General features: G+C 41.1%; 1 protein-coding gene across 1 annotated transcript in view; it reads left to right on the top strand.

The window, feature by feature from the left end:
* RALYL (RALY RNA binding protein like) overlaps positions 1–25,176 on the top strand; it is a 148,357-nt gene that overhangs the window by 75,747 nt on the left and 47,434 nt on the right. Inside the window, exon 5 of the mRNA XM_049633218.1 lies at positions 20,404–20,517. Within this exon, the coding sequence (XP_049489175.1) occupies positions 20,404–20,517 (114 nt within the window). The remainder of the gene's footprint in view (positions 1–20,403; positions 20,518–25,176) is intronic.

The following is a 25,176-nucleotide window of genomic DNA, read 5'->3' as shown; positions in this document are numbered from 1 at the left end:
TTCAATATCAACCAATAGGTACATTTCACTTACTCCTCCACTATTTTACATATTTCACGTTCATGTGTATTATTTTAACTTGCTGACACGTTTGCCTCCTCCACTAATTATAAATTCCATGAGGTTAAGGAGGCAGTTCATTATGATGAGCATCTCGTGGCATGGGGAGGGGCAGGAAAGAATCAAACAAACAAAAATAAAGCATGGCTTTGGAGTCAGGCAGCCTACTCCAAACTTGATTCTGTTGCCCTTTTGCTAGGCGGATTTTTGAGTTTCTTCTGTTTTTGTTTTAGGAATGTGGAGATAGATATTTTTAAATATATTTCTTTATTTTGAGAGAGAGAGAGAAAACATGAGCAGGGGAAGGGCAGAGAGTGAGGAGAGAGAGAGAATCCCAAGCAGGCTCCACACTGTCAGCACAGAGCCTAATGTGGGGCTCCAACTCACAAACCTCGAGATCATGATCTGAGCTGAAGTCAGACGCTTAACTGACTGAGCCACCCAGATGCCCCACAAATAGATTTAAAAATTTTTTTAATTTTTTATTTGCATTCCAGTTAACATACAGTATAATATTCATTTCAGATATACAATATAGCGATTTGACACTTCCATACAACCCCCAGTGCTCATCGCAAGTGCACTCCTTAATCCCTATCATCTGTTTAACCCGTCCCCCTACCCACCTCTCCTCTGGCAACTGTCAGTTTGTTCTCTGTAGTTAAGAGTCTGTTTCATGGTTTGCCTCTCTTTCTCTCTCTCTTTTTTTCCCTTTGTTCATTTGTTTTGTTTCTTAATTTCCATAGATGACTAAAATATCATATGGTATGTGTCTTCCTCTGACTGACTTATTTCACTGAGCATAATACTCTTTAGCCCCATCCATGTCATCCCAAATGGCAGGATTTCATACTTTCTTATGGATGAGTAATATTCAATTATATATATGTATGTATACATATGTGTATATATATGTATATGCATATATATACACATACGGCATCTTCCTTATTTTTTAAAATTTTTTAATGTTTATTTATTTTTGAGAGATAGAGACAGACACAGTGTGAGCAGGCAAGGGGTAGAGAGAGGGAGACATAGAACCCGAAGCAGGCTCCAGGCTCTGAGCTGTCAGCACAGTGCCTGACACGGGGCTCAAACTCTCAAACCAGGAGATCATGACCTGAGCTGAAGCCAGACACTTAATCGACTGAGCCATCTAGGCACCCCAACTCCATCCTTGTTTTTTATGCAGATCTAGGGTTCTGGGTTGGGTTCAGGCCAGTGTTAGGTTTAGGGGCAGGGTGAGGGAATGTGCCTCGCATCCTGCACTTCAGAGACCTCCCCAGAGTATTAAGTTTAGGGTTAAGTGTTAGGGTAAGCGTTAGGAATTAGACGTTATTGCTAGGCAGTCTTAAACGTGTAACATCTCTAACATTCACTTGTCTAGCCCATAAAACAATTTTCATGATGCATATTTTGTATACTTACCATAAAGATGAGGATGGCACAAGTGCAGCTGGTAATGATGTGCTAGACACAAGGGTGCACACAGCAGGTACTTGAAGAATAATTGGATTAAAAAATGCACTCATTTTCCATTTTATATTCTCTTTCTAGAAACATATAGAAAGAATTAGTATAGATGTATGTGGGCATAGGTATTATGACTCACATATATGCACAAATAGGTAATTCCTTTCTTCTAGGAAATTCCATTCATGGATGTGGTAATTGCCAAGCTATATTTATACATATAAATGGACAATGACACAAATTGCTTCGATTTATTGTAGCAAAATTTTTTAGAGTCTAACTTTTGAAAACTATTTACAAAGGTAGCAAATTAGCTTCTGCGTGTTCAACTAGCTTCAAATATATGAATAAGAAGAAAGGGACAAACAGAAGCAGAAGTAGAAAAATTGAAGAGACAATGATAAAGAGTTCTTAAAATACACTTTATGCAAACCAGTGGTCTTCATTTTTTCTGGATTTGACTGAATTAAAATTAACACGGTTTCTTAGTGCATAGTGAGAGAAAGAACTAAAACTGACAATCATATAGTTCCCATCAAATGAACTGCATGGCACAATAAAGAGTGTAGAATTCATGGTCAAAAGACCTAGGTTTAAGCCTGAATCCTGTTCAGATTATTACATTACACAAAGTCACTATATGACTTCGAGAATGTCATGTAAATTGTCAGGTTCTCAAATTCCTTTACTGATGAAGTAGTGTATGTAAACACGACTGATAAATTAAGTCCTATGCAAATTATAGTTATTCCCTTATTATTTATATTTAAGTAATTTATCAAAGGCTGGGGAAAGTAAATAAAAAGAGAAACAGGGGCGCCTGGGTGGCTCAGCTGGTTGAGCATCCGGCTTCAGTTCAGGTCATGATCTCACAGTTGGTGAGTTCAAGCCCTGCGTCTGGCTCAGTGCTGACAGCTCAGAGCCTGGAGCCTGCTTCAGATTCTGTGTCTCCCTCTGTCTTTGTTCCTCCCCCACTCATGCTCTGTCTCTCTCTCTCCCTCAAAAATAAATAAAAACATTTAAAAAATTTTAAAAAAATAAAAAGAGAGACAAATTAATGTGAATTATTGTTAATTATTGTCCACATGGTTGCAAACATTTTTAACTTTTCAAAACTGTTCCTAATAAACATGGTGTTGGTGAAGGAGGGTATGTAGTTATTTAGACTAGGGTTTCTAAGGCTTGACGCTATTGACATTTCTGATCAGATAATTCTTTGGTGTGGTGTGGGGGGCTATTCTGTATGCTGTACAATGTTTAGCAGACCAGATGCCCACAAGATGCCCGCCACCTCTCTAAACTGTGACAATCAAAAATGTCTCCTGACATTGCAAAATGTCCCATGCAGGTCATTACCCTCTGTTAAGAGCACTGATCTAGACAGTTAACTAAAGATTCTTTATTTGTCCCTGAATAGACTTGACCCACAGGTGACTAAAATAAATTGAAAATTTTTCACCACATAAATCAGAGATGCACACATCCTTTGATATAAAAAGATGGTATCATCTCATATGCCTAACTTCCTTTTTGGATTATATCTCATCTCTCAGGAAAAGGCACAAACATTATCTTGTTGACTGTATCAGAATGTAATAACATTTATCACCAAATCATTGAACTCTTTAGAGAGAGCAGGTCTGAAATGATTTAATGTGGCTTCTTTTTTTTTTTTCCAAAGTAAAATACTATAGTGATGGTTTAGGAAAAATATTTAAGATTATCTGTATGATGTAACCCGACTCCTAGCTTCTCTAGTATTGTTCTTGCCTAAAAGCAAGCTAAAGTAATTTGTTCTCGGAACTTTATTTTTATTCACTTATCATTTTGCTGATCTTGAAGAATAATTCTAAATTCAAGTCCTATGATCACTCATAGAAAAATAAAGTATTGCCTCTGGACAACCAAACATTTTCTTATTATGACAGTATGTTTTCTTTTGTCTGTACTTTTGCAGGGTTTTGTTGTAAAAATTATCTAAAGGAAAAGGAAAAGACATTTTTCCTTTGAAGATAATATTATTTTGCTTGTTTCAAGTTTTTTATTTCAATTCTAGTTAGTTAACATATAGTATAATATTAGTTTCAGGAGTGGAATTTAGTGATTCATCACTTACATACAATGCCCAGTGTTCATCACAACAAGTGCCCTCCTCAGTACCCATCACCCATTAGCCCATCCTCCCACCCACATTCCCTCCAGCAACCCTCGGTTTGTTCTCTATAGTTGAGTCTGTTTCATGGTTTGCCTCTGTCTCTACTTTTTTCTTCCTCCTATATTCATCCATTTTGTTTCTTAAATTCCACATATGAATAAAATCATATGGTATTTGTCTTTCTCTGACTGACATATTTCACTTAACATAATACATTCTAGCTCCATCCACACCATTGCAAATGCAAGATTTCGTTTTTTTTTTATGGCTGAGTAATATTCCATTCTGTATATATACCACATTTTGTTTATCCATTCATCAGCCAATGGACATTTGGGCTCTTTCCATAATTTGGCTATTGTTGATAATGCTGCTATAAACATTGGGGCACATATACCCCTTCAAATCTGCATTTTTGTAGCCTTTGGGTAAATACCTAGCAGTTCAATTCCTGGGTCATAGGGTAGTTCTGTTTTTAACTTTTTGAGGAACCTCCATACTGTTTTCCAGAGTGGCTGCACCATGAAGATAGTGATGGGGTTTTTGGAATAATAGTGGGGTTTGGAGCTGATGGCCAAGAAAGAATTCTTGAGACATCTTTGGTGCAAAAGGTGATTTTATTAAAGCACAGGGACAGGACCCATGGGCAGAAAAAGCTGTTCAGGACCATGAAGAGACACTAATTATATACTTGGGAAGGGGAAGGTTCCAAAGGGATTTTAACATACTAAAGAAGACTCACAGGATACTGGAGGCCTAGCTATTGTCAGGCTAAAGCGGTTTTTCCCTTTATCAAAGCGTTAACATTAAGACAGTAGGGAGTTCCTGGAGAAACGTTTTACTCTGCCAGCCTCAAGTATTTGTTAATGGGCTGCAGGTTATAAGGAAATTTAATTTTATCTGCCATTTCCTTCTGCCTTTGTTTCTCACATAAGATAGCATTATTGATGTCTTCTAAAACACCTGTTAGTTATATATTCTCAACTACTAGGGCAAACTCAGCCTATTTAATAAAATAAAATACTGTCTCTGGTTACTCCCAAATTTATTTTTCTACCTTTGATCTCTCCCATAGGCTCCAGACTCATATACCCAACTGCCTCTTTATCACTTGTATTTGGATACTAAGAGGCATCTCACAATTAACAAGTCTAAAGCAAAACTTATGATATCCCCCTACAGCCTGAACCTCCCTAAGTCTTCCCCTATCCTCATAAATGGCAATTCCGTCCCTCCAGTTATTTAAGCCAAACATTTTGGAGTTCTCTCTGACTTTCCTCTTTCACCTACACTTTATCTCCAATCGATCCACAAATCCTTTCCCCTCAACTTTAGAATATATGCAGAATCTATTTACTTCTCACCACCCAACTGCTAGTTCCTTGGTCCAATCCAGTCTGCCATCTGTCCCTTGAATTATTTCCACAGTCTCCTTAGTGATCTCATTGCTTCTACCTTTGCCCCTTAAGTCTTTTCACATCACAGAGTCTGAATGATGCTCATCAAATGTGGAATTTAAGAAACAAATTGTAGCAGTGAATCACACACAGAGAGTCGGGACACAGAGCCTTTTCTTTCCAGGAAGCAGCTTTATTCATGCCAGCAGGCTAAGCAGACTCAGCAGGCTAAGACCCAAAAGGCTGAGCCCCTAGCTCAGCAGGGAGTTGCCTTTTGTACAGTTTTTGCTACTTTGTCTCCCATATATGGTAACACAAGTCTGATTCGCAGGTCTATGTTACGGAGTCATGAGGAATGTCATACAGGCACACATAGCCAGGTTGCCTTCCCTTGTCTTGAGGTTTTCCCCACATTCCTTAAGGAGGAGATCTACCACATTCCACCCTTTGATGCTCAGACCCCCTATTTTGGTTTAAAGAACATCATCTTGGTTGAGAGTTTATATTTCCATAACATCATCACGTGTGGCCATTTTCCTTTTGACCATTACCTCAATGAGGATGGAGACAGACTGTATAACCAGGAGACCTAGGCAAGGTAGGATTAAGCAAGCTCCCAAAATTCAAGAGGATAATTCCCATGAGGGTTTTGAATCCCCTGAGAGTTGAAAATCATCCACCAAATAACTCCCTGGAGCCCCAACCTTTCCAGGTTTGGACTGGGACATGAGCAACCTTTCTCATTCCATCTGTCATCTCCTCTGTGACTTTTCCTCCATTTCCTGTCTGTAGGCAGCAGTTGCTCAGGTTAAACTTTCCATAAACACCTCCCTCAGAAGCAAGCAAGGAATCTAAGGCCAAGCCATTTTGATAGATATCATTGTGCATTTTGGTTTGCTGCTTGGCTAGTAAGTTAAGAACTCTGGTGGTTTCATTGGTAATAATTTCTACAACTGTTTGACTATGTGCCTTAGCATGTAAATGGGAGTGCGGTAGCCCCAGGACCCATCCTCTGCCCAGGTGGCAGGGCCGTAATATTGGATTATACACTCAGGAGGCCATTCATCATCTTTCCAGTTGCCAATTTGTAGGGCACACCATTTCCTTTGAATCTCCCTGTCCCAATACACTTGGACTCCCAAATGTTCCCCTCTGACAAGTGGGAACAGGAAGTAACATGGATGAATAGTTCTTATCAGACATGACCCTGACCAGCCTGAGGGAAGTACTATATAGGCTGTCCTTCCACATATCCAGTATAGTCCACCTGGGGCCCACCATTCGATGGCCACATGGACATTGTCCTAGGCCTCTCAGAGATGAGAGGAGTTAGACAAGGGGTGGAGATCTGGCTCAATGTGATCTGGGGACCCCCACCATTGGGTTTCCTTGGCAGATGAGTTCTAAAATCTTTGGCCTAGGTACATTAAGCTTCCAATGGAGATGGTGAACCTTCTTCCCCACCAGGCAAGGCAGTTTTTCCCAATAATTTAGGTTTTGAGGAGCCAAACCCCAGTAGTAGGACTGGGGTATTTTGTTTCATCACAAGGTTCACAGGGATCTAATTCTCTAGCCTCCCATGGCCTTTGATCCCCCATGTTAGTTCCCCCACATACACAGCAAGAAGAGATCTTCAGAGTCTGAGCTATAGTCTCTGCTAGGGCTAGAAACAAGTTCCTTGCTGTGACTGAAATGGGAAGGGGGCTACTTCTTATTTCATAGAAGGAGTGGAAGACTTGATGGGACATGGTTGGATGGGGGGTAGTGACTCTCTTGAAATATAGCATAGTCCCTGTGTCTCTGCCTTGCCAACAGATCCAGATGCCAATTTGGGTGCCCCATTGCCATTTGGGTTAATGATGGTAAAATTAACAGGGTTACAGGCCTTTGATTGACAACCTGATATAGCACCCCCCCTTTTGAAGGAGTGCTGTTGTTGCCTTCTTTTTTCCAAGTAGCCCATGAAACACAGCTCCAGCTGGGGCATAAAAACTCAGGTATATAGGCACATGAACTGTTTTCCTCACACATGTATTTGTCATTGAGTCAGTATTTCTTCTCCCAATCTAACCCTCCACATGGTATATATCAAGAGTCCTTGGGCCCTCTATGACAAGTGCCCACTTTTTTCATATGGCAAATGCCTCTGGGCCAATACCTACAACCACACATACATCAAACAGCATTGACATTGGTCATTTTGGGGTAGAAATTTGTGTCCAGCTGACCAAGGCCCCCCACTTGGTAGGATCAGACTTCTAACCAGTCTTCACTGGGGGTTTATTATGGGTCATAGCATGTGTATTGACTCTTCCATTGACAGATAGAATAGGTGGTCTTATTGTGTCTGCAAGTCCCCAGGACTTTTCCTTGGCATGAGAAGTGGGCATGGTATAGTAAGATCCAAGTGACTTCCTGGCCTGGCCTGATCTGGTTATGTGACCATATGGGTCACCTAATGAGGAATCGAGGTCTACAGAAGGGGACCAGATTAGAAGCAACCAATACCAACAAAGCATCCTATCCACAAAGGGAAGGTGAGTGCTAACAGAAATCTCTCACCACACGTCCAACCAGCCAGGGTGGCCTCTGCCAATCCTATGGTGAAAAGTAGAGCAAGAATCACAAGAACAGTAAGAAACAAAGCAGGACAGTGCATCATCATAAGGAAACAGATACAGAAAATAAGGACAGTGTGTTTGTTCCACCAGATCGTTGATTCCTCAAGCTTCTGCTGTGTGTAGTCAGCTTCCGGAGTGACTAAAGCAGAGCTGCAGTCTCCCAGAGCCTCTGGAATTGCAGATTGCTTCTTCCGTATGGTCAGCTTGCATGGCATTGATGGATCAGGAATGCACTCCCAGTTTCAAAATGCTGACTTCACTCTGCTGTGGTGAATCCAGGGACCCACCTCAGCTACCTTTACTGCAGTAGGGGTGGACAAAATGACAGTGAGCAGGCCCCTCCAGAGGGGTTTTAGGGATTTGACATTCCACTCCTTCACCCAAACAGCATCTCCTGGTTTAAAGGGGTGAGCGTCTGTGGTCAGACTCACAGCTAATCGCTCCCTAACCCAGTGGCGTAAGGTGGTTAGGGTAGAGTCAAGAGCCCGCATCTGTTCCCATAGGGTTAGATTGTCTATTTCATTTAGATCCTCCTTTATGCCCTTGATAATGGGGGGAGGGCAGCCATAAAGGATTTCATAAGGGCAGAATCCCGTCTGCTTTGGGGGGCTACACCTGATTCTTAACAAGGTGATTGGCAATGCCTGGTCCCAGTGTAGGTGGGTTTCCTGACATAGTTTACTTAATTGAAGCTTCAGGGTTCCATTCATTCGTTTCACCTTCCCGGAGCTCTGGGGTCAATATGCCATGTGTAACTTCCAGGTGATCTTTGGGATCTTTAACCCCTTTGCCACCAGCTGCACCAGCTCAGCCACAATTGCTGGCCCGTTATCTGATTCCATAGTGAGAGGGATCCCAAATCAAGGAATGATTTCTTTTATAAGAAGTTGGGCCACTTCATGTGCCTTTTCTATGCGAGTAGGAAGGTTTCCATCCAGCCTGAGAAAGTGCACACAAAAACCAACAGATATTTACAGCCTTGGACCTGGGAAAGCTCAGTGAAGTCCACCATGATATTTTCAAATGGGGTTCCCCCAACACTCTGCACCCTAGGGTAGGCCTTGGGTTCCTGATGTTATTCCTGGTTATTCCAGGCACACATTTCATATTGCTAGCATACTACTCAGGCTATGCTGGAGAGTCGAAGGATGTAGAAATGTCGTCTCAACGTAGTCTCGAGAGCTGTCCCGGTAGTATGTGTTTCCTGATGGAACTTCTTGACAAAAGCTGGAGACAGGGCCTCAGGAATTGCTACTCAGCCATCTTCAAATTTCCCCCATCCACCTGGGAGGTAGCTTCCATTTTCAGTCTTAAACCAAGTACTCTCATGTTCTGAGTAATTAGGGTCCCATTCTGCCAGTGGACTAGGGAACAGTGCAGCAGTTAAAGCTGCTGATTCCACTGTTCCTTTGGAGGCTGCTAGCTTTGCCTCTCTGTCTGCCTTAGGGTTTGCAGCCATGGGGTCTTCCCTTGATGCATGCATCAATGCATGACTGCCACTCTTTTAGGGGCCCACACAGCGTCTAAGAGTTCAAGGATTTCCTTACTTTATGTCTTTTCCTCCTGAGGTTATTAGATCCTTCTCTTTACATAAAGCCCCGTGTACAGTGGAGGGTGGGATGGCATACTTAGAGTCTGTGTATATATTAACACATATCCCTGCCACCCGTTGGAGGGCTGGGGTTAATGCGATGAGCTCTGCCTTCTGTGCCAAAGTCCCCCTTGGCAGGGGTTTGGCTGATATAATAGAATTCAGGGTCACCATGGAGTACCCTGTAAGATGTTCTCCCTCTTTCACAAAACTGCTACCGTCAGAGAAACACTCAACATCGGATGCCCTTGAGGGGATGTCCCTCAAGTCTGGTCAGCTGGAGAACACCTCATCCATGACTTCAGTGCAGTCATGTTCTGGTTGACCTGGCCCCACAGGCAGTAGGGTTGCAGGGTTTAGGGTCTGCACTACTTCTAGATGAATGCACAGGTTTTCACATAGCATTCCCTGATATCTCATCATCTGGGCGTTGGTTAGCCAGTATTGTCCCCTGTACTCCATTAATGTCAATACTGAATGTAGCTCTCAGACTGTCAACTCTTTTCCCATAGTTAACTTGTCATCCTCAGACACTAAGAGGGCCCATAGGCAGGATAGCCAGCCTTGGGCAACAGAGTCAAGCTGCTTGAAGAGATATGCCACCGGGGGATGCCATGACCACAACATCTGGGTTACAACTCCTATTGCGACTCCAGTATGTTCATGAACATATAAGAAGAAGGGCTTGGACATGTCTGGGAGCCCCAGACCAGGCATGTTGGTGAGGGCCCGTTTGATCTCTTCAAAGGCCCTTTGCTGTACTTGCTCCCATAACAGAGGTTCCCACTCTCCCCTCTTTGTGGTCTCATAAAGGGGTTTGCCAAGACTGAGAAGTTAGGTATTTAGATTCTACAGAAACCTGTGGCCCTGAGAAACTCCAGAATGTGATGTTGGGTCAACGTGACCAGGATTAAACAAACGGCTTGTTTTCTCTCTAGGCCGAGTTGGTGCTGCCCCTGGGAGAGGTGAAAGCCAAGGTACTTGACTTTCTTTTGACAGATTCGGGCCTTTTCCTTGAGACCTTATAGCCAGTGTCCCATGGGGGGGGGGGTGGTGGTAAGGAGCTGCCGAGTTCCTTCCATGTAATCCTCTTGAGACCTTCCAACCAGCAGTAAATCATCTACATACTGAAGCAGAATACAGCCATTTTGATCCACTGGGAAGGCTCTTAGGTCTGAGGCTACTGCCGTGCCAAAAATAGTTGGGGAGTTTTTAAACCCCTGAGGCAATCTGGTCCAAGTCACCCGGACCTTGTCACCATTTTCAGGATTCTCCCACTGGAAGGTGAAGATCGGTTGACTCTGGGAGGCCAGTAGGATGCAGAAGAAGGCATCCTTGAAGTCTAGTCATATGAAGAAGGCAGCTTCGGCAGGGATAAGACCCAAGAGAGTGTATGGGTTCAGGACAATCAGGTGCAGGGTGACAGCAGCCTGGCTTATTGCATACAGATCTTGGATTGGCCGATAGTCACTGGTGCCCAGCTTCTGGACTGGTAGGAGAGGCATGTTCCAAGATGACTGACAGGGTTGGAGGATCCCATATTTTAGAAGTCTCTCCAGGTGCTTCTGTATTCCCATGTGTGCCTTACAAAGGATGAAATATTATTTTTGGAAAATGGGTCCTGCCCCTGGCTTTAGTTCTACAATTACTGGAGGTATGTTCTGGGCCAGTTCTGGTGAGTTGTCCTCACCCCACACCCCTAGTGCTCTGAAGAGAAGCTTAGGTCCCCATGAGACTGTAGAGGCACCATTGTTCCCCTTGGGGAATCATGAGAGTCATAATCTTTGCCTCTGGCTTTTGTAGGGTCAAAGCAGCTTGTCTGTGGGAGTTGAAAGTTATCTGGGCCTGCAGCTTTCCCAACAGGTCCTGACCCATTAAAGCCACGGGGCAGTCAGGGAGGTACAGGAATTCATGGATGATTTCATGCCCACCTAACCTGCATCTCCAAGGAAGCAGGACGGGATGGCATGTCCAACGGCCCATGGCCCCCACAATGGTGGCTTGTCTCTGTGAGAGGAGGCCCACGGGTTGGGTCACCTCGGGTGTTCCACCCCAGTATCTACCATGAAGTTGATGGGTTGGCCCCCCACATTCTTTTGGACCATAGGCTCTTGGCAGGCTAACAAAATAGAGCCCACTCTGTCTTAGTCCTCCTCATAGTCCTCCATGGCAGTTAGCCCCACAAAATCATCTTCGGGGGCCCCATGAGGTTGTGATGCTGGTTGGTACTGGCCCTGGACCATATGGCCTCTTTCTTTCTGTTTGGGGCCCTGCTGAGAATTAGTCAGCTGCAGAGTGCATTAATTTTTCCTGTGGACCTCCTGACAACAGTGAGCACAGTGATTCCATCCTAACTTTGATCCTGGGTGAGATGATCCTCCCTGCAATACCTTTTTGGCCCCAGCCCTGTCCCTGTGGGGCACCTTTCTGGGAGCTTTCCAACTGCTCCATCAAGGCAGCAGCTAACAAGTCTACCTTTTTCTGCATCTTCTGGCATTCTTCCCTCCACCCCACCTGGTCACGGTTGACAAACACCTTAGTTGCTACTTCCAGCAACTGACTGGCATTCATGCCAGCAAAACTCTCTAGCTTTTGCAGCTTGTGCCGGATGTCCCCTTGTGCCTGACCTATGAAAGCTGCATTGACTGTCTGTTGGTTGACAGGCGCCTCTGGATCAAAAGGGACGTAGAGATGAAATGCCCCATATATTCTCTCATAGAACTGGCTCAGGCTCTCCTTGGGTCCCTGGAACACTTTTGATGTTTTGCTGATATTCATGTCCTCTTCCCCCATTCCTTCATGCCATTTAGAAGGGCTTCTTGATGCTATCCAGTCTTTGCGAGCCCTCCATCTACACTTGAGTCATTTGGGTTCCATTTGGGGTCCTCCCCAGGCAGGTGAGCCCAAGCATAAGCCTGAGTGTCTAGCATCGCAGCAGGGGCATTCTCCTTCAACCATTTTAGGGCTGCCTGAATAATTTGGCAATGCTCCTCCATGTCAAAGAGGGTCAGGAGGAGTTGGCAGCAGTCTGTCCAGGTAGGTTTATGGGTTTGAATTATGGACTGCATTAGTTCAATCACAGCATGGGGCTTCTCCATATAGGTGGGAGTCTGGTGCTTCCAATTTAGGAGGTCTGTAGTGGTAAAGGATTGGTACAGAAAAACACGCTGGCCTTCTCAGATCTAGCCTTCCTGGTAAATAGGTCCCCTAGTTCCCCTCAGTGGCATCTGTAGGGCTCCCCAGTGTTGCTGCAAGAAGGGACTGTCTCCACTGGCCTGATCTTCTAATCGCCTTCCAGGAGGGGTGTATGAGGTTAGGACCAGTGGTCTGGGCAAACCAGTCACATCTGGAGAGGCCAGTGGAGCTAAAGGTGGCGAGGCCTCAAGACTAGAGGCCGGCTCTGGTGGGGTTTTGGCCCCCAGGGCAGCTGGAGGCTCAGGTGGCAATGAGGGGTACAGTGAGGCATATGGCAGTGGGGTCCCCTCATAGTCTCTCCCAACAGTATGGTTTTTCAGTTTTTGGCCGGCATTTGGAGGAAGCCGTGACATGAGCCATCATAACTTTACAGTTCTCTTCAATACAGACTTTTAGCCAAGGTGGGTGGAATAGGACAAGGTCTTGCCAACAAACAATGTAAGGAAATTGGGTGGGGTGGCCTGGATCCCCCACAATGACTCTGAGCACTTAACTAGTTCCTTATCAAGTGAGCCCTCAGAGGGCCAGCCCACCCCGAATGATGGTCAATTTCACAGAATTTCCAGAGCTTTCTAGGAGTAAATTTCACACCCTAATCTCCTGAATATCCCTTTTTGAAATTCCTCAACATACACTCTAGGGGAGTCAGTTTACTCTGTTTTCCACCCATTTCCTCCCCCTAACAGACAACTTTCATACACAAGAGAGGGAAAAGGGAGAAGGGAGGGACTAATTTGGAGAGGACACACACTCCCTTTGTCCATTTCCGGCTGCTCTCCTCTCAGAGATATTTCAGGCACTTGTTAGCATTAGTGGGTTCAGTATCAAGCCCTGACCCGGATCAGGGACCCCAGAGGAAGTGTGACGCTGCCCTAAGCCATATGAGGTCACCATGGAACCATGGATCAGGACTCAACACTAGCTTCATCCCATTGGTCAGGTCAAAACCTTTCGTCTGTCTCATTCACACACAGTCACACAGTGACTTCAACCCACTGCCCAGCTCCCAGAACCTTAGAGTTGTGGTTTCATTTCTTATGGAACTACTCAGGCAGCTCTGGGAGATGATCAGGCTCCCCTTCTGCCTCTTAGGGGCAGATCTACCAAAACAAACCCAGATTCTTACCAGTCTGATGGGTGGTACTCCCTGATTTCGTTCCTGGGCCTCACCAGGTTCCTTTGTTCATCTGGGGACCTCACCCCAGCATGCCAGGGGTGGCTAGTCTCCTACTGATTGAGCGGTCTGCTGGAGACAGGTGAGGTCACCTCTCCTGGTGACCCGAGATTCACACCCCAGCGACAAGGGAGGTGAAACACCATCCCCACCTCCCAGGTGAGCCCCCACGAAATGTAGCAGTGAGTCAAACACAGAGAGTCGAGACACCGATGCTTTTCTTTCCAGGAAGCAGCTTTATTCGTGCCAGTACAGGCTCAGTGGGCTAAGACCCAAAAGGCTGAGCCTAAAGCTCAGCAGAGGGTTACCTTTTATACAATTTTGTTCCTTTGTCTCCCGTATATGGTAACATACAGTCGGAATGGGCGGTCTATGTTACAGAGTCCTGAGGAAGGTCACGCCTGCCCACATAGCCAGGTTGCTTTCCCTTGTCTTGAGGTTTTCACCACATTTCTTACAGAGGGGCTGTACCACAAAATGAACAAAGAAGAGAGACAAACAAAAACAAAACAAAACAAAATTCTTTTTTTTTTTAATTTTTTTTTAATGATCATGACCTGAGCCGAAGTCGGAAGCTCAACCAACTGAGCCACCCAGGCACCCCAAAACAAACAAAAAAAATTCTTAAATACAAAGAACACACTGATGGTCACCAGAGGGGAGGTGATGGGGGGATGGGTGGGATAGATAAAGGGGACTAAGAGTACACTTGTCATGATGAGCATTGAGTACTGTATAAAATTCTTGAATCATTATATTGTACACCTGAAACTAATATAACAATGTATGTTACTTATATGCAAATTTTAAAAATTAACAATTTTAAATGTACTTACTCCCTAGCCAGGTCTTCCCTAACTTCTTGTATGCATCTTTTTTTAAAAAAAAAATTTTTTTAACATTTATTTATTTTTGAGACAGAGAGACAGAGCATGAACGGGGGAGGGGCAGAGAGAGAGGGAGACACAGAATCGGAAGTAGGCTCCAGGCTCTGAGCCATCAGCCCAGAGCCCGACACGGGGCTCGAACTCACAGACCACGAGATCGTGGCCTGAGCTGAAGTCGGACGCTCAACCAACTGAGCCACCCAGGCGCCCCCTTGTATGCATCTTATATTCATAAACAAATAAAATGTATTTGTTTGTTGTCTTCTTCCACTGCTAGATGGAAGTTCCATCATTTCAGGGACTTTTGTCTCTTGTTTATGAATATATCCCCAGCTCTTGGGAGCGAACCAGACAATAACAGATCTTCATGAATACAGTTGAATAAATGTGTTCAACACTTGAGTCAAAAATGAGAGCAGTTCCTGTTTTTGTCAAGGAGAGAGATTTTTAATTTTTTTAATGTTTATTTTTTGGGGGGCAGAGTATGAACAGGGGAGGGGTAGAGAGAGAAGGAGACATAGAATCCAAAGCAGATCAGGCTCTGATCTGTCAGCACAGAGCCCAGCGTGGGGCTTGAACTCACAAACCACAAGATAATGACCTGAGCAGATGTCGGATGCTTAACCCACTGAGCCACCCAGGCACCCTAGCAAGAGAGATTTTTTTTAAAGAAGAGATCATTTAAAGTGTCATCTGAAGAAAGAGGATGAGTTTATTAAAGAAGAGGATCAAGTTTGATAATGACTTTACTCTCTAGGAAACATTTGAGCTGAGGATTTAAAAATTAAATGGCATTTACCAGGTAGAGGAGATGAGAGTGTAGGGCAGACAAATAAAAACAACAAAAACATAGCTATAGATGTCTAAAAACACAAGATACATTCAAGAAACAATGAACAGTTGTGAGTACAGCCTAAATTAATTAGAAAGGCAAGCCTAAATTAATTAGAAAGAGTCAAGGGAACATAATTTGGAGCTGATTGGGAAGTAAAGCAATTTTCTCAAATTCTCAAATCAATAAAGTTTAAATTGTAAAATTCATAACCTTTAGTAATTGGCTCTCATTTTCCCAAGCCCCTAACTTGTCTACATTGGGTTGCTTTTGCATAACAGTTATGTAACAGCAAGTTGATTAAAAGTATTCTGCATTATTCTTAATAAAAAATACTCCTGACTCTCACAATCTAATACTCTACCTAAAAATAAAGACACTATGGTCTATACAATGTATCTTTGAAAATGAGGATTATGGATTTCGAAGAATTAAGGTGGAATTAGGGAAGAATGCAAAAGTGTGGTTGCCAAAGTTATGTGTGCTTATTCTTTTATCATAGTGCTTCTGATTAAGAAACAGTATGTTTCCACGCTGATTTTCTTCTTGCACTTCTTGCAATCTCTCCATTAGACATTCAATTCCAATTTACTGTCTGGTACATACACAAAGCTTTAAATAAGATTTGTTGGTTAGGTTGAAATTGCATCCAGTGACCTTACCTACTTATGCACATACCTACAAATTTTCTGGAATTTGCTAATTTCTTCCCATGTGTAAGACACTGGGTTAAATTCTCTTAAACATGCAAGGATAAAAAGAGAGAAAGAAAGAGAAAAGGGAAAAAAAGAAATAGAGAAAGAGAAAGGAAGGAAATGAAGGAGGGAAGAAGGAAGGAAGGAAGGAAGGAAGGATGGAAGGAAGGAAGGAAGGAAGAAAGAAAGAAAAAGAAGGAATTGGATGCTTTCTCTCCATTGAAGGCAGTTTGGTTGTTGAGAGCCTATGATGTGATAAATCCATTAATATGTCTTCTTCAAACAGCTGTCTAAAATTTCTTCTTTTTCAAATGTTGCCTTGTCAGAGATCAAAATAATTTCTTAATCTGCAGTCTGAATAATTTTTTATGGTTCTGGTTAATGATGAAAAGACAAAGTTTTCAGTAGGTACTAACATAATTTACAATCTCTTCTGAAACCTGTTAATACATTTTCTAATTATGGAGGACAGACTTCAAAGCCCAGGACCTCATGGTATGCATCAGGAGCTTCATCAGTCAATAAGAGAAGAAGGAATTTATTAAAACACAGAAAATAGTCAAAAGCATGACTCCTGAAATTCTTCAGTGTCTAATCAGGCCTTCACTCTCCAGAAGCTCACAATTTAATATGAAAAGTGTACATACTAAGTAAAAATCAATACACAGTATGTGTCTAGCGGTAATTATGAAATGCCACTAAATAAATTATAGATGAGAGATGCACCTTCCAGAGGGTTACTCAAAGAAGAATCCACAGGAGAGGCAAGACTTAAATGAAGCCCTAAAAGGCATATAGGATTTTAATAGATATATTTGCAGGATAGAGAGTCTTTGCTGGGATAAACATATAAATAATAATAATAGCAATAATAATAATAGTCATAGAAATAGTATCTTCTGCTACTACCATTTACTGGGCTTGATGATGTTCTGGGCATGGTGCTAAGTGCTTTATATGAATTACCTCATTAGGTTTTTATGACAAGCCTCTAAAGTAGAGAATGGAAATTGCAGATGTTGAACCTGAATCCTAGTGATTAAGAGTGACTTCCTAAAGGGACATAGAGGTGAACTAGAGTCTATCTGGTTCCATGCACTATTTGAGTAAGCACTAAGATTATCTGTTCAAGTGAAGAGTTTGCTTTGAGAGGAAATGGAATCTATAGCTGGAAATATACTTTGGAGCAGACCCTGAATACCAGTTTATAGCATTTGTGCACATGTGTGTGGGTTTCTGGCCTTTTTCCTATAGAAATGGGAACACTGTAGAAGTGTTCTGTAGGAAAGGTTTATGACTTATAACTATCACTATGAAGGCACTATGCAGTAGACTGGGCAAATTGAAGGCAGAAGCCCAATTGAGAGTGTGCAGAAAATGAACAGGGGGAAAAAAGATGTGAAAAGAAATGAAAATGAACTGGAATACTTTGGACCCTTAATTCTGAACTCATTTTTATTTTTTGGAAAAGTATCAGAAACCTAAGTTGCAGAGATTTAAAAATTTTTAAGTTTAGAAATCTATACTTGTAAAACATGCATCTATTTTGATGGAGTAGGGGATTAATGTAATCTGCGGTGCAGCAGAGAAATGGTTAACAGGAGCCCCATGCCCACGCCACCCCCCAAGAAAAAAAGGCAGAGAAAAGTTTGAGAGGGAATCACATGAGCTATAGAGGTGGCTCATCTCAGGAACTCCATCCTGAAACCGACACATTGGCACAGAACCACACCCAATCTATAGATTGTGAATCCAACTGAAGAAAGGTAGAAACAGGACTATAACCAACTAGGCCAGGTAAGTGGCAGCCTTCTTCCAAGGATAGCACTGAAATGCAATAAGAAAATAGCTTTCCCAGTTGCTCAAGAAGCAGCCAAAACGATTTTGAAGCCTTGCTTTTCAAGACCTTGAGGATCCTTTGCTGCTAGCCATTCCAAGACTGAAGCCAGGCAACTTGCACAGGCTGGAAATGTTCAGCATTTCCTGGTAAAGACAGGAAAAAGCAAACAGAACCTGTCCAGATTACATCCTTATTACCTCTAAGCTTAAATACCATGGACTAATTAAACTCAAATTTTATAATGGACTGACTTTGATCTTAAAAGGGGTTCCTACAGTGCTAGACTTGAGTCTAGACTTAAAGCCAGCCTTGACTCCCTGGACACTGGTAAGTTCCTACTTGGTGAGCCTAGATTTCTAGTGGTTTGTAATGTAGTTTCTAAAAAATGGGGCATTGGTGGGGTTTTTGTTTATTTTTTAAGGAGATAAATAAATTAAAATTAGTCAACTGCATTTCTGAGCTGAGAAGTGGCTCTACTTACTAAAACATCTATTCTATTAGTTTCCAGCCACAGTCCCATTTCTGCTGCATTGAAATCTAATACTATAAGATAAAATATTTTCTATTAAATTTGATAGGTTTAAGTAAAACTACATGACATGCTTCCATCAAAGGAAATAAAAATCATTCTTCAAAGTGGAACCAATTTGCAATTGTGACAGATGATGTTTTTCAAATTTAGCTGCAGTTCCACAATGGTACTTTGATGTCTCTGAAATAATTGACATAAGGAGCAATTCTCTATTTTAAACTGTGTTCTACTTTCAGTTTGGTTCTTTATAATAGGAACACTCCACAGGGTCCTGGATTCTTGCAGTTTTTATTTTGCAAACTACTTTACATCATAAATAAAAAGCTTCTTTTTATAAAAAATGTCTGATTTTATAATAGAAAATGTTCTCTCATTTTTATATTGGAAATAATCTGTTCTTCCTTTGAGCAATTAATGTATATTGGTGCATAAGTTATCATGTATATTATCTCATATATCTTAGTTGACAAATATCTCCATTCCAAGCAAGCATAGATTGCATTTAGTTTTTATTAATTATAATTTTTTCCTGGAGACTAAAGAATTAAACTAAACACTCAGTTTCTTCCAAAATTTCTCGGAAATATCCAAGCTGAGATCATCATAAACTTGAAAGCAAAAGTGACAGAGAAGAATTAATAGGCTGAAATCAAGATCTGTGCCCCAGATCTTGAAGCATCTTTGCTGAGGCATGGCTACCTGAAAACCATGAAAACTTTTCAGTAGGTACTGAAAGTTCATAGGCAGATGTAGATGTTCTGTAGTGATAGCTTTGAAATCTTTAATACTCTGGTTCTTGTGGGTTCATGGCAAATTTTCCAATGGTTCTCAGAAAAAGGAGAAAATAAGAACAGTACTGCAATGAATTTTTCATAAACATAAATATATTTATTGAAACGATTGTCCTTTACATAGGAGATTGTCCTTTTCTTAAGCCCTTTCTTTACAAAATAATTATTAGGTTGATAGTAGGATGTTTGTTGTTGTTAACATTTTACTTGGTAAAATGAAAGGTTGCCAATCTTGTGTTAGTCCTACTTGTTTTTCTTTGTTTTTTTAAAATTTTTTCAATGTTTATTTTTTGAGAGAGAGACAGAGAGAGACAGAGCACGAGCAGAGGAGGGCCAGAGAGAGAGGAACACACAGAATCTGAAGCAGGCTCCAGGCTCTGAGCCGTCAGCACAGAGCTCGACGCAGAGCTTGAACTCTCTAACCGTGAGATCATGACCTGAACTAAAGTGGACGCTTAACCGACTGAGCCCTCCAGAGCCCCCCACTTGTTTTTCTTTGAAGCCATGCTAAATACCAGTGGGAACTTTAGTGAATCTCCTTCCTTCCAGCCCCACGGCTTAAAAGGGGGCATGTACAACCCATTGCCTCACTTTAAAAAAAAAAAAAAAAAAGAGTAGGTGACGTGGCAAGAGTTCTGTTAGACTTCTCTAGCATCTAACATTTCTTTAGAGGATAAGTATTATATCCTGGTTTCAATAAAATACGAGGGAACTAGATTTAAAAATGTCATTGACCTCTCAAATATGTATTACAACATAGATCTCAAAGCAGTATTAACATACCTGTCGTGATTTTATCATTCTTCAAGCTGAATCCATTTTACAGTGCAGATTAACTCTACTATTTGCCAAAACTGAGTTTAGTATCATTTAGTTATTTGATAAGCTGTTTCTGGGTTACTCTGTCCCTTTGCCTAACAGTGAAAAGATGAAATGCCAGTATATCAAATGCTCACGTCACTGAAAATCACTGTAATTCCCAATGTCATCTGGTACTCTAGGATCACTGGAAGTAACAAGAAACCAATGAGACTGAAAAGTATCCTATGTGATTTGACATAGTCTTGAGAAAACACGGGGTGTCTGTGACTTGTGTTTTCCATGAGTCGTGGTACATTTGACGTTCTATTGCTTTCTTTCCCTTTTCCCCTTTCCAGTGAAGTCAGATGAGTTACAGACAATCAAGAAAGAATTAACCCAGATCAAAACGAAAATTGACTCCTTGCTAGGGCGCCTGGAGAAAATTGAGAAGCAGCAGAAGGCGGAGGCAGGTAAGTGAAAAGGATCTGTGGCCACAGACACGTCGGAATTAAACCAGTGAAACACTGTCAATCACAGGGACAGCTCAGGGCTGGGGGGACACTGGCTGAGTTTAACAGTTTAATACAGATACGTGAATAAAGTCTTTGAGCCAAGAGTTGCAACAATGCAATCTAAGTTTTTACTGTTTGGAGAACATGAACCAATTTGTCTAAAATTCATATTTTTTAAAAAGAAAAAATATTTTGATAGTAATAATAATAATTATATCATAATTACAAGTTAATATCTCAATATCAAGCAACTTTAAGAAAATAAAATCAATTAATGGAATAACACTGTCAGACTAAAATAATATTCATATTTAAATAAACAAACTGCAGAAATATAACAGATTTCAAAAACAGTGATCATAAAGCCCAGCTCCTGCGTTGCTACAACCCTGCAAAACTTCAGTACCCAGTTTCAGGATCCTCAAAATCAAGAGCATGTCCCTGACCACCCGCGGCCAAGTCATTTGATTATATCTTTTATAACTTAATGTTCCTCTCTCCTTTGAATTATCAGCCTTGACCCTATTTGTATTCTAATACAATTCTAATGCCCTTGTCATGTGGTTACAGATATTTTTTAAATCACAGAATATGAGAACTGGGATAAAGTTGGAGATGAGCGAGTGCACATTGTGTTCTGCAAGGCCTCACATGCCTCAGAGGCTCCCTGGAGATAAGATGAAGGTTAGAAGGAGGCCCAGGAGGTAGATGAATTCTTGCTTCCTCTAAACTCAGCCCTTGTTCTACCTGCATCTATTTTAAATATTGGGATTCAACATAAGGCTTCATATTCTAAAAGAGCTTCACTTTTTAAAAAATAAAAAATATAGTTTTGAAAGCCATGGATCAAATCCAGCCTCCTCATTTCAGAGACAAAAATACAAAGATTCAGGGAGGTAAATTGATTTTTCCATAGTCACCTAACTAGTGAGTGATAGACCTAGGTCTCGAACCCAGGTCTCATGAGTGAATCCAGTGCCCTTCCCATTTGTAGTTTCAATCTCAGGTTCCACTCAGGGCCTGGTCCCAGGATCTCACTGACGTGACGCTACCTGGATTACTCTTAATTGATGAGAACTGGTGGGGATCCGGGAGCCCCTGAGCTACAGCAAAGAGGAACCTGCCTATTCATTCACCGTACCACTGGGGTGATGACCAGAGCTTTTACCTCCTGCCAATGAGCCATATAGGACTCAAGAATGAAAAGAAGCCAGATGTGAGTTGGTGGTATAGCATAATGAATGAGAGATATAAACTCTGGTTCAGATTCTCACATGCCAGTGACTGAGCCTTCTCCTTTATAGAATGAAGATAATAATCCCCACCTCACTTTGTGAGAAACAAATAAAATATCACATGTAACTTATATGGCACAGTAATTAGCACAGAGTAAAGACTCAGTAATTAGAGCTGTTTGGCATTGGTACTAACACAAGCATATAACTGCAAATGAACATTTCCTACTGTTTTCACACAACCCATTTTTTTAAAAACATGAGCCATATACCTAGCATGTGGCAGATTCTCACCAATGTGAATGTGAAAAAATAGATAATACAGAATTGTTTTTATTAAAAATTTCTATTATCAGCATATTTTCTACTATAAAAAGATATGGGCAAAAGATTTGAGTGAACATTTTTCTAAAGAAGACAAACAGATGGCCATCAGGTGCATGAAAAGATGCTCAGCATCACTAATCACCAGGGAAATGCAAACCGAGACCACAAAGTAATATTACATCACACTTGTTAGAATGACTAGTATCAAAAAGACAAGAAACAAGTGCTGGTGAGGATGTGGAGAAAACGGAACCCTTGTGCACCATGGGAAGGATTGTAACTTTCCACTATGGAAAACAGTATGGAGGGTCCTCAAAAGATAAAAAATAGAACTTCCATATTATCCAGTAATCACACTACTGAGCATTTATTTGAAAAAAAAAAAAAAAAAAAAAAAAAAACACTGCCTACACTTCTTAATAGAGAAATTTAGATTTTAGGATGTTTTTTTATATGCTGTCTATGGCAGTAATGTAAAGTGTTTCTGTGACTGAACTATCCTGTGATGTTGCCTAAATCAATATTTCCCTTTGAGGAACTTTTGTGAAATTCGTTATTATGTAAAACAACCCTTACAGCAAAGGACTTTGATAACCAATTTGCACTTCAGTTTAAAGGATTATGGAGAACTCATTTAAATATAAATCACCTCAAAGAGAAAAATGTGATCCTTATTCTATCATATTATACCTTCCAGTTTCCTGCAATGAATAATACCTTTCACTTATCTTCTTGGGAGATCATCTATAAATGTAACGCCAAAATTCAAAGCTTGCATTTTCTTTTCATGAGAGGCTGTCACCTTATTTTTGTACGTGTTTAAACTTTCCCAGTCATGAGACATTTATTTTTAAAATGATAGGCTTAGTCTTTTGATATTTATGTCTTTCTTACTTTAACATGTTAGGAAGAAAATGGAATTATTTAATTTGTAATTTCATTCACTTAGCAATTGTCTCCTGAACAGCATTTGTATTTAATGGAGATAAGGTGATTACTTTCTATATTTTCTTTATGAAAAGAAAAGTCTTTCCTTGTAAGGAAAGACTCAAGATTAGATTATAGAAAGTGGCAAGAAATATGATAAAATTCTTAAAAAATACTCCATATCTCCTTACTAAATTTAAGGGAGCACTCATTTTAATGCTTACTCTGTTGCAAACTAATTATCTGCTGGCTAACTAACATTTACTCTTCATTATTACTCTTTCATACATCTCCCATTCCCAGTCTTAGTTATTTGATAATGAAAGTATCCAGCACAGGGGCACCTGGATGGCTCAGTCAGTTAAGCATTCCATTTGGGCTCAGGGCATGATCTCGCAGTTCATGGTTCGAGCCCTGCATTGGGCTCTGTGCTGACCGCTCAGAGCCTGGAGCCTGCTTCAGATTCTGTCTCCCTCACTCTCTACCCCTACCCCGCTCGTGCTTTGTCTCTCTCTCAAAGATAAAAAATAAATACTACCCAAAACTTTTGAAAAAAAAAAAAAAAACAAAGTTTCCAGCATAAAATACTGACAGGAAATGGAAGATCATGAACCAAAGATGGGGAAAACCACACAACATGGAGATTGTACAGTATTCGAGTCATAGTATCATTTTTTTTCTTGTTTGTAGTGAATTTCTAAGCTATGAGGAATAATTGTAATGAAGTATCATTACTTGATTTTGTATTCTATATACTGACTAATAGATATTTGTATGGCATCCTGTCTCTTTCTTTGAGATTGTAAGCTTCCTGAGCACATGGTCATGTCTTCTCTTCCTTTTCTAACTCTTTCCAACATGTACTATGTACCAGGCACAACCTCGCAAGTCATTTAACTTCTCTAGGTCTCAACCCCTCAAATGTAAACTAGAGGAATGATTATGACCTCAAACATAAATCCCAACTTTTAAGCTACAAATAGTATGAATCCATAATGCATATGTTATTATTTTCTATTGAATAATTCAATTAACATAACTTTGGAATGTAGTGACTATGTAGATTATTGAAAACAACAAATAACACATATCAATTTAACCTACAACTGTGCCTCATTCCTAGATGACTCTTTTAAAAGAGCCACATATAAATGGCCACATATGAATGGCATGATTTATATGTGGTTTGCACAGTGATGTTAAATGACCAAAAGGGATAAAAGAAGCAAGAAGGAAAACTAGAGACTGGGTATCTATAATGGGCACAATTAATCCACAGGTACCTATATGTAAAAAAAAAAAAAAAATCAAACTTCGGGTATAAAGTCTCTGATGTGAAAATGCAAATAGACTTTATTTAATTCAGCTTTATTCTCAGTGGTATGCCTGATACATGGCCAGCCAGTGTGCTGGGACAATTCCAATGATAATAGCCAGAGTTTGACCTAAGCATTGGAGAGGCCACAAACCAGGTCCCACAGGAAAATTCATCCTGCCCAGATGTTTGGCAAAAGGAAAAGAATTTTTAAAAATAAATTAATATCCAAGGGGCTCCTGGGTGGCTCAGTCTGTTAAGCATCCCACTCTTGATCTCCACTCAGGTCATGATCTCACAGTTAGTGAGTTCAGGCCCCACATCGGCTCCACACGAGTAATGCAGAGCCCGATTGGGATTCTCTCTCTACTCTCTCTCTCTGCCCCTCCTCCCTCCCTCCCTTCCTCTCTCTCTCCAAATAAATAAATAAACATTTAAACGTAAATTAATTATTAATTAATTAATATCCAAGAATTCTAATATTACAAGTAAATACAAAAATATATAACTGCTTTTGAAAAGTTAGTATCTTCCAATACTGCTATCCGTTTACACGTGGCATACTCTTCTCAGTATGCTAGTATTTTTATTTAGCCAGTTCACACATTAATGTCATTTACTTGGACCCTAGTGATATTAGCGTCTCAGACTCCTACGGTCAGTTCTTCTTCTACTGCACCAAACCAAAAGGTCTTTTGCTCTCATTTGGTCTGGTTATCTGTTTTACGCCCCCTGAAACCAAGTTTAGTGTCCAACCCACTGTGAGTGTAACAGCCAGTTAAATATTTTAAAAGAGCTATAATTTTCTCACTC

The sequence above is a fragment of the Panthera uncia genome, chromosome F2 (assembly GCF_023721935.1).
Source record: "Panthera uncia isolate 11264 chromosome F2, Puncia_PCG_1.0, whole genome shotgun sequence".
NCBI classification, from domain to species: domain Eukaryota; kingdom Metazoa; phylum Chordata; class Mammalia; order Carnivora; family Felidae; genus Panthera; species Panthera uncia.
The sequence above is the reverse complement of the archived record's forward strand: the minus strand, read 5'-3'. Positions and strand labels throughout refer to the sequence as shown.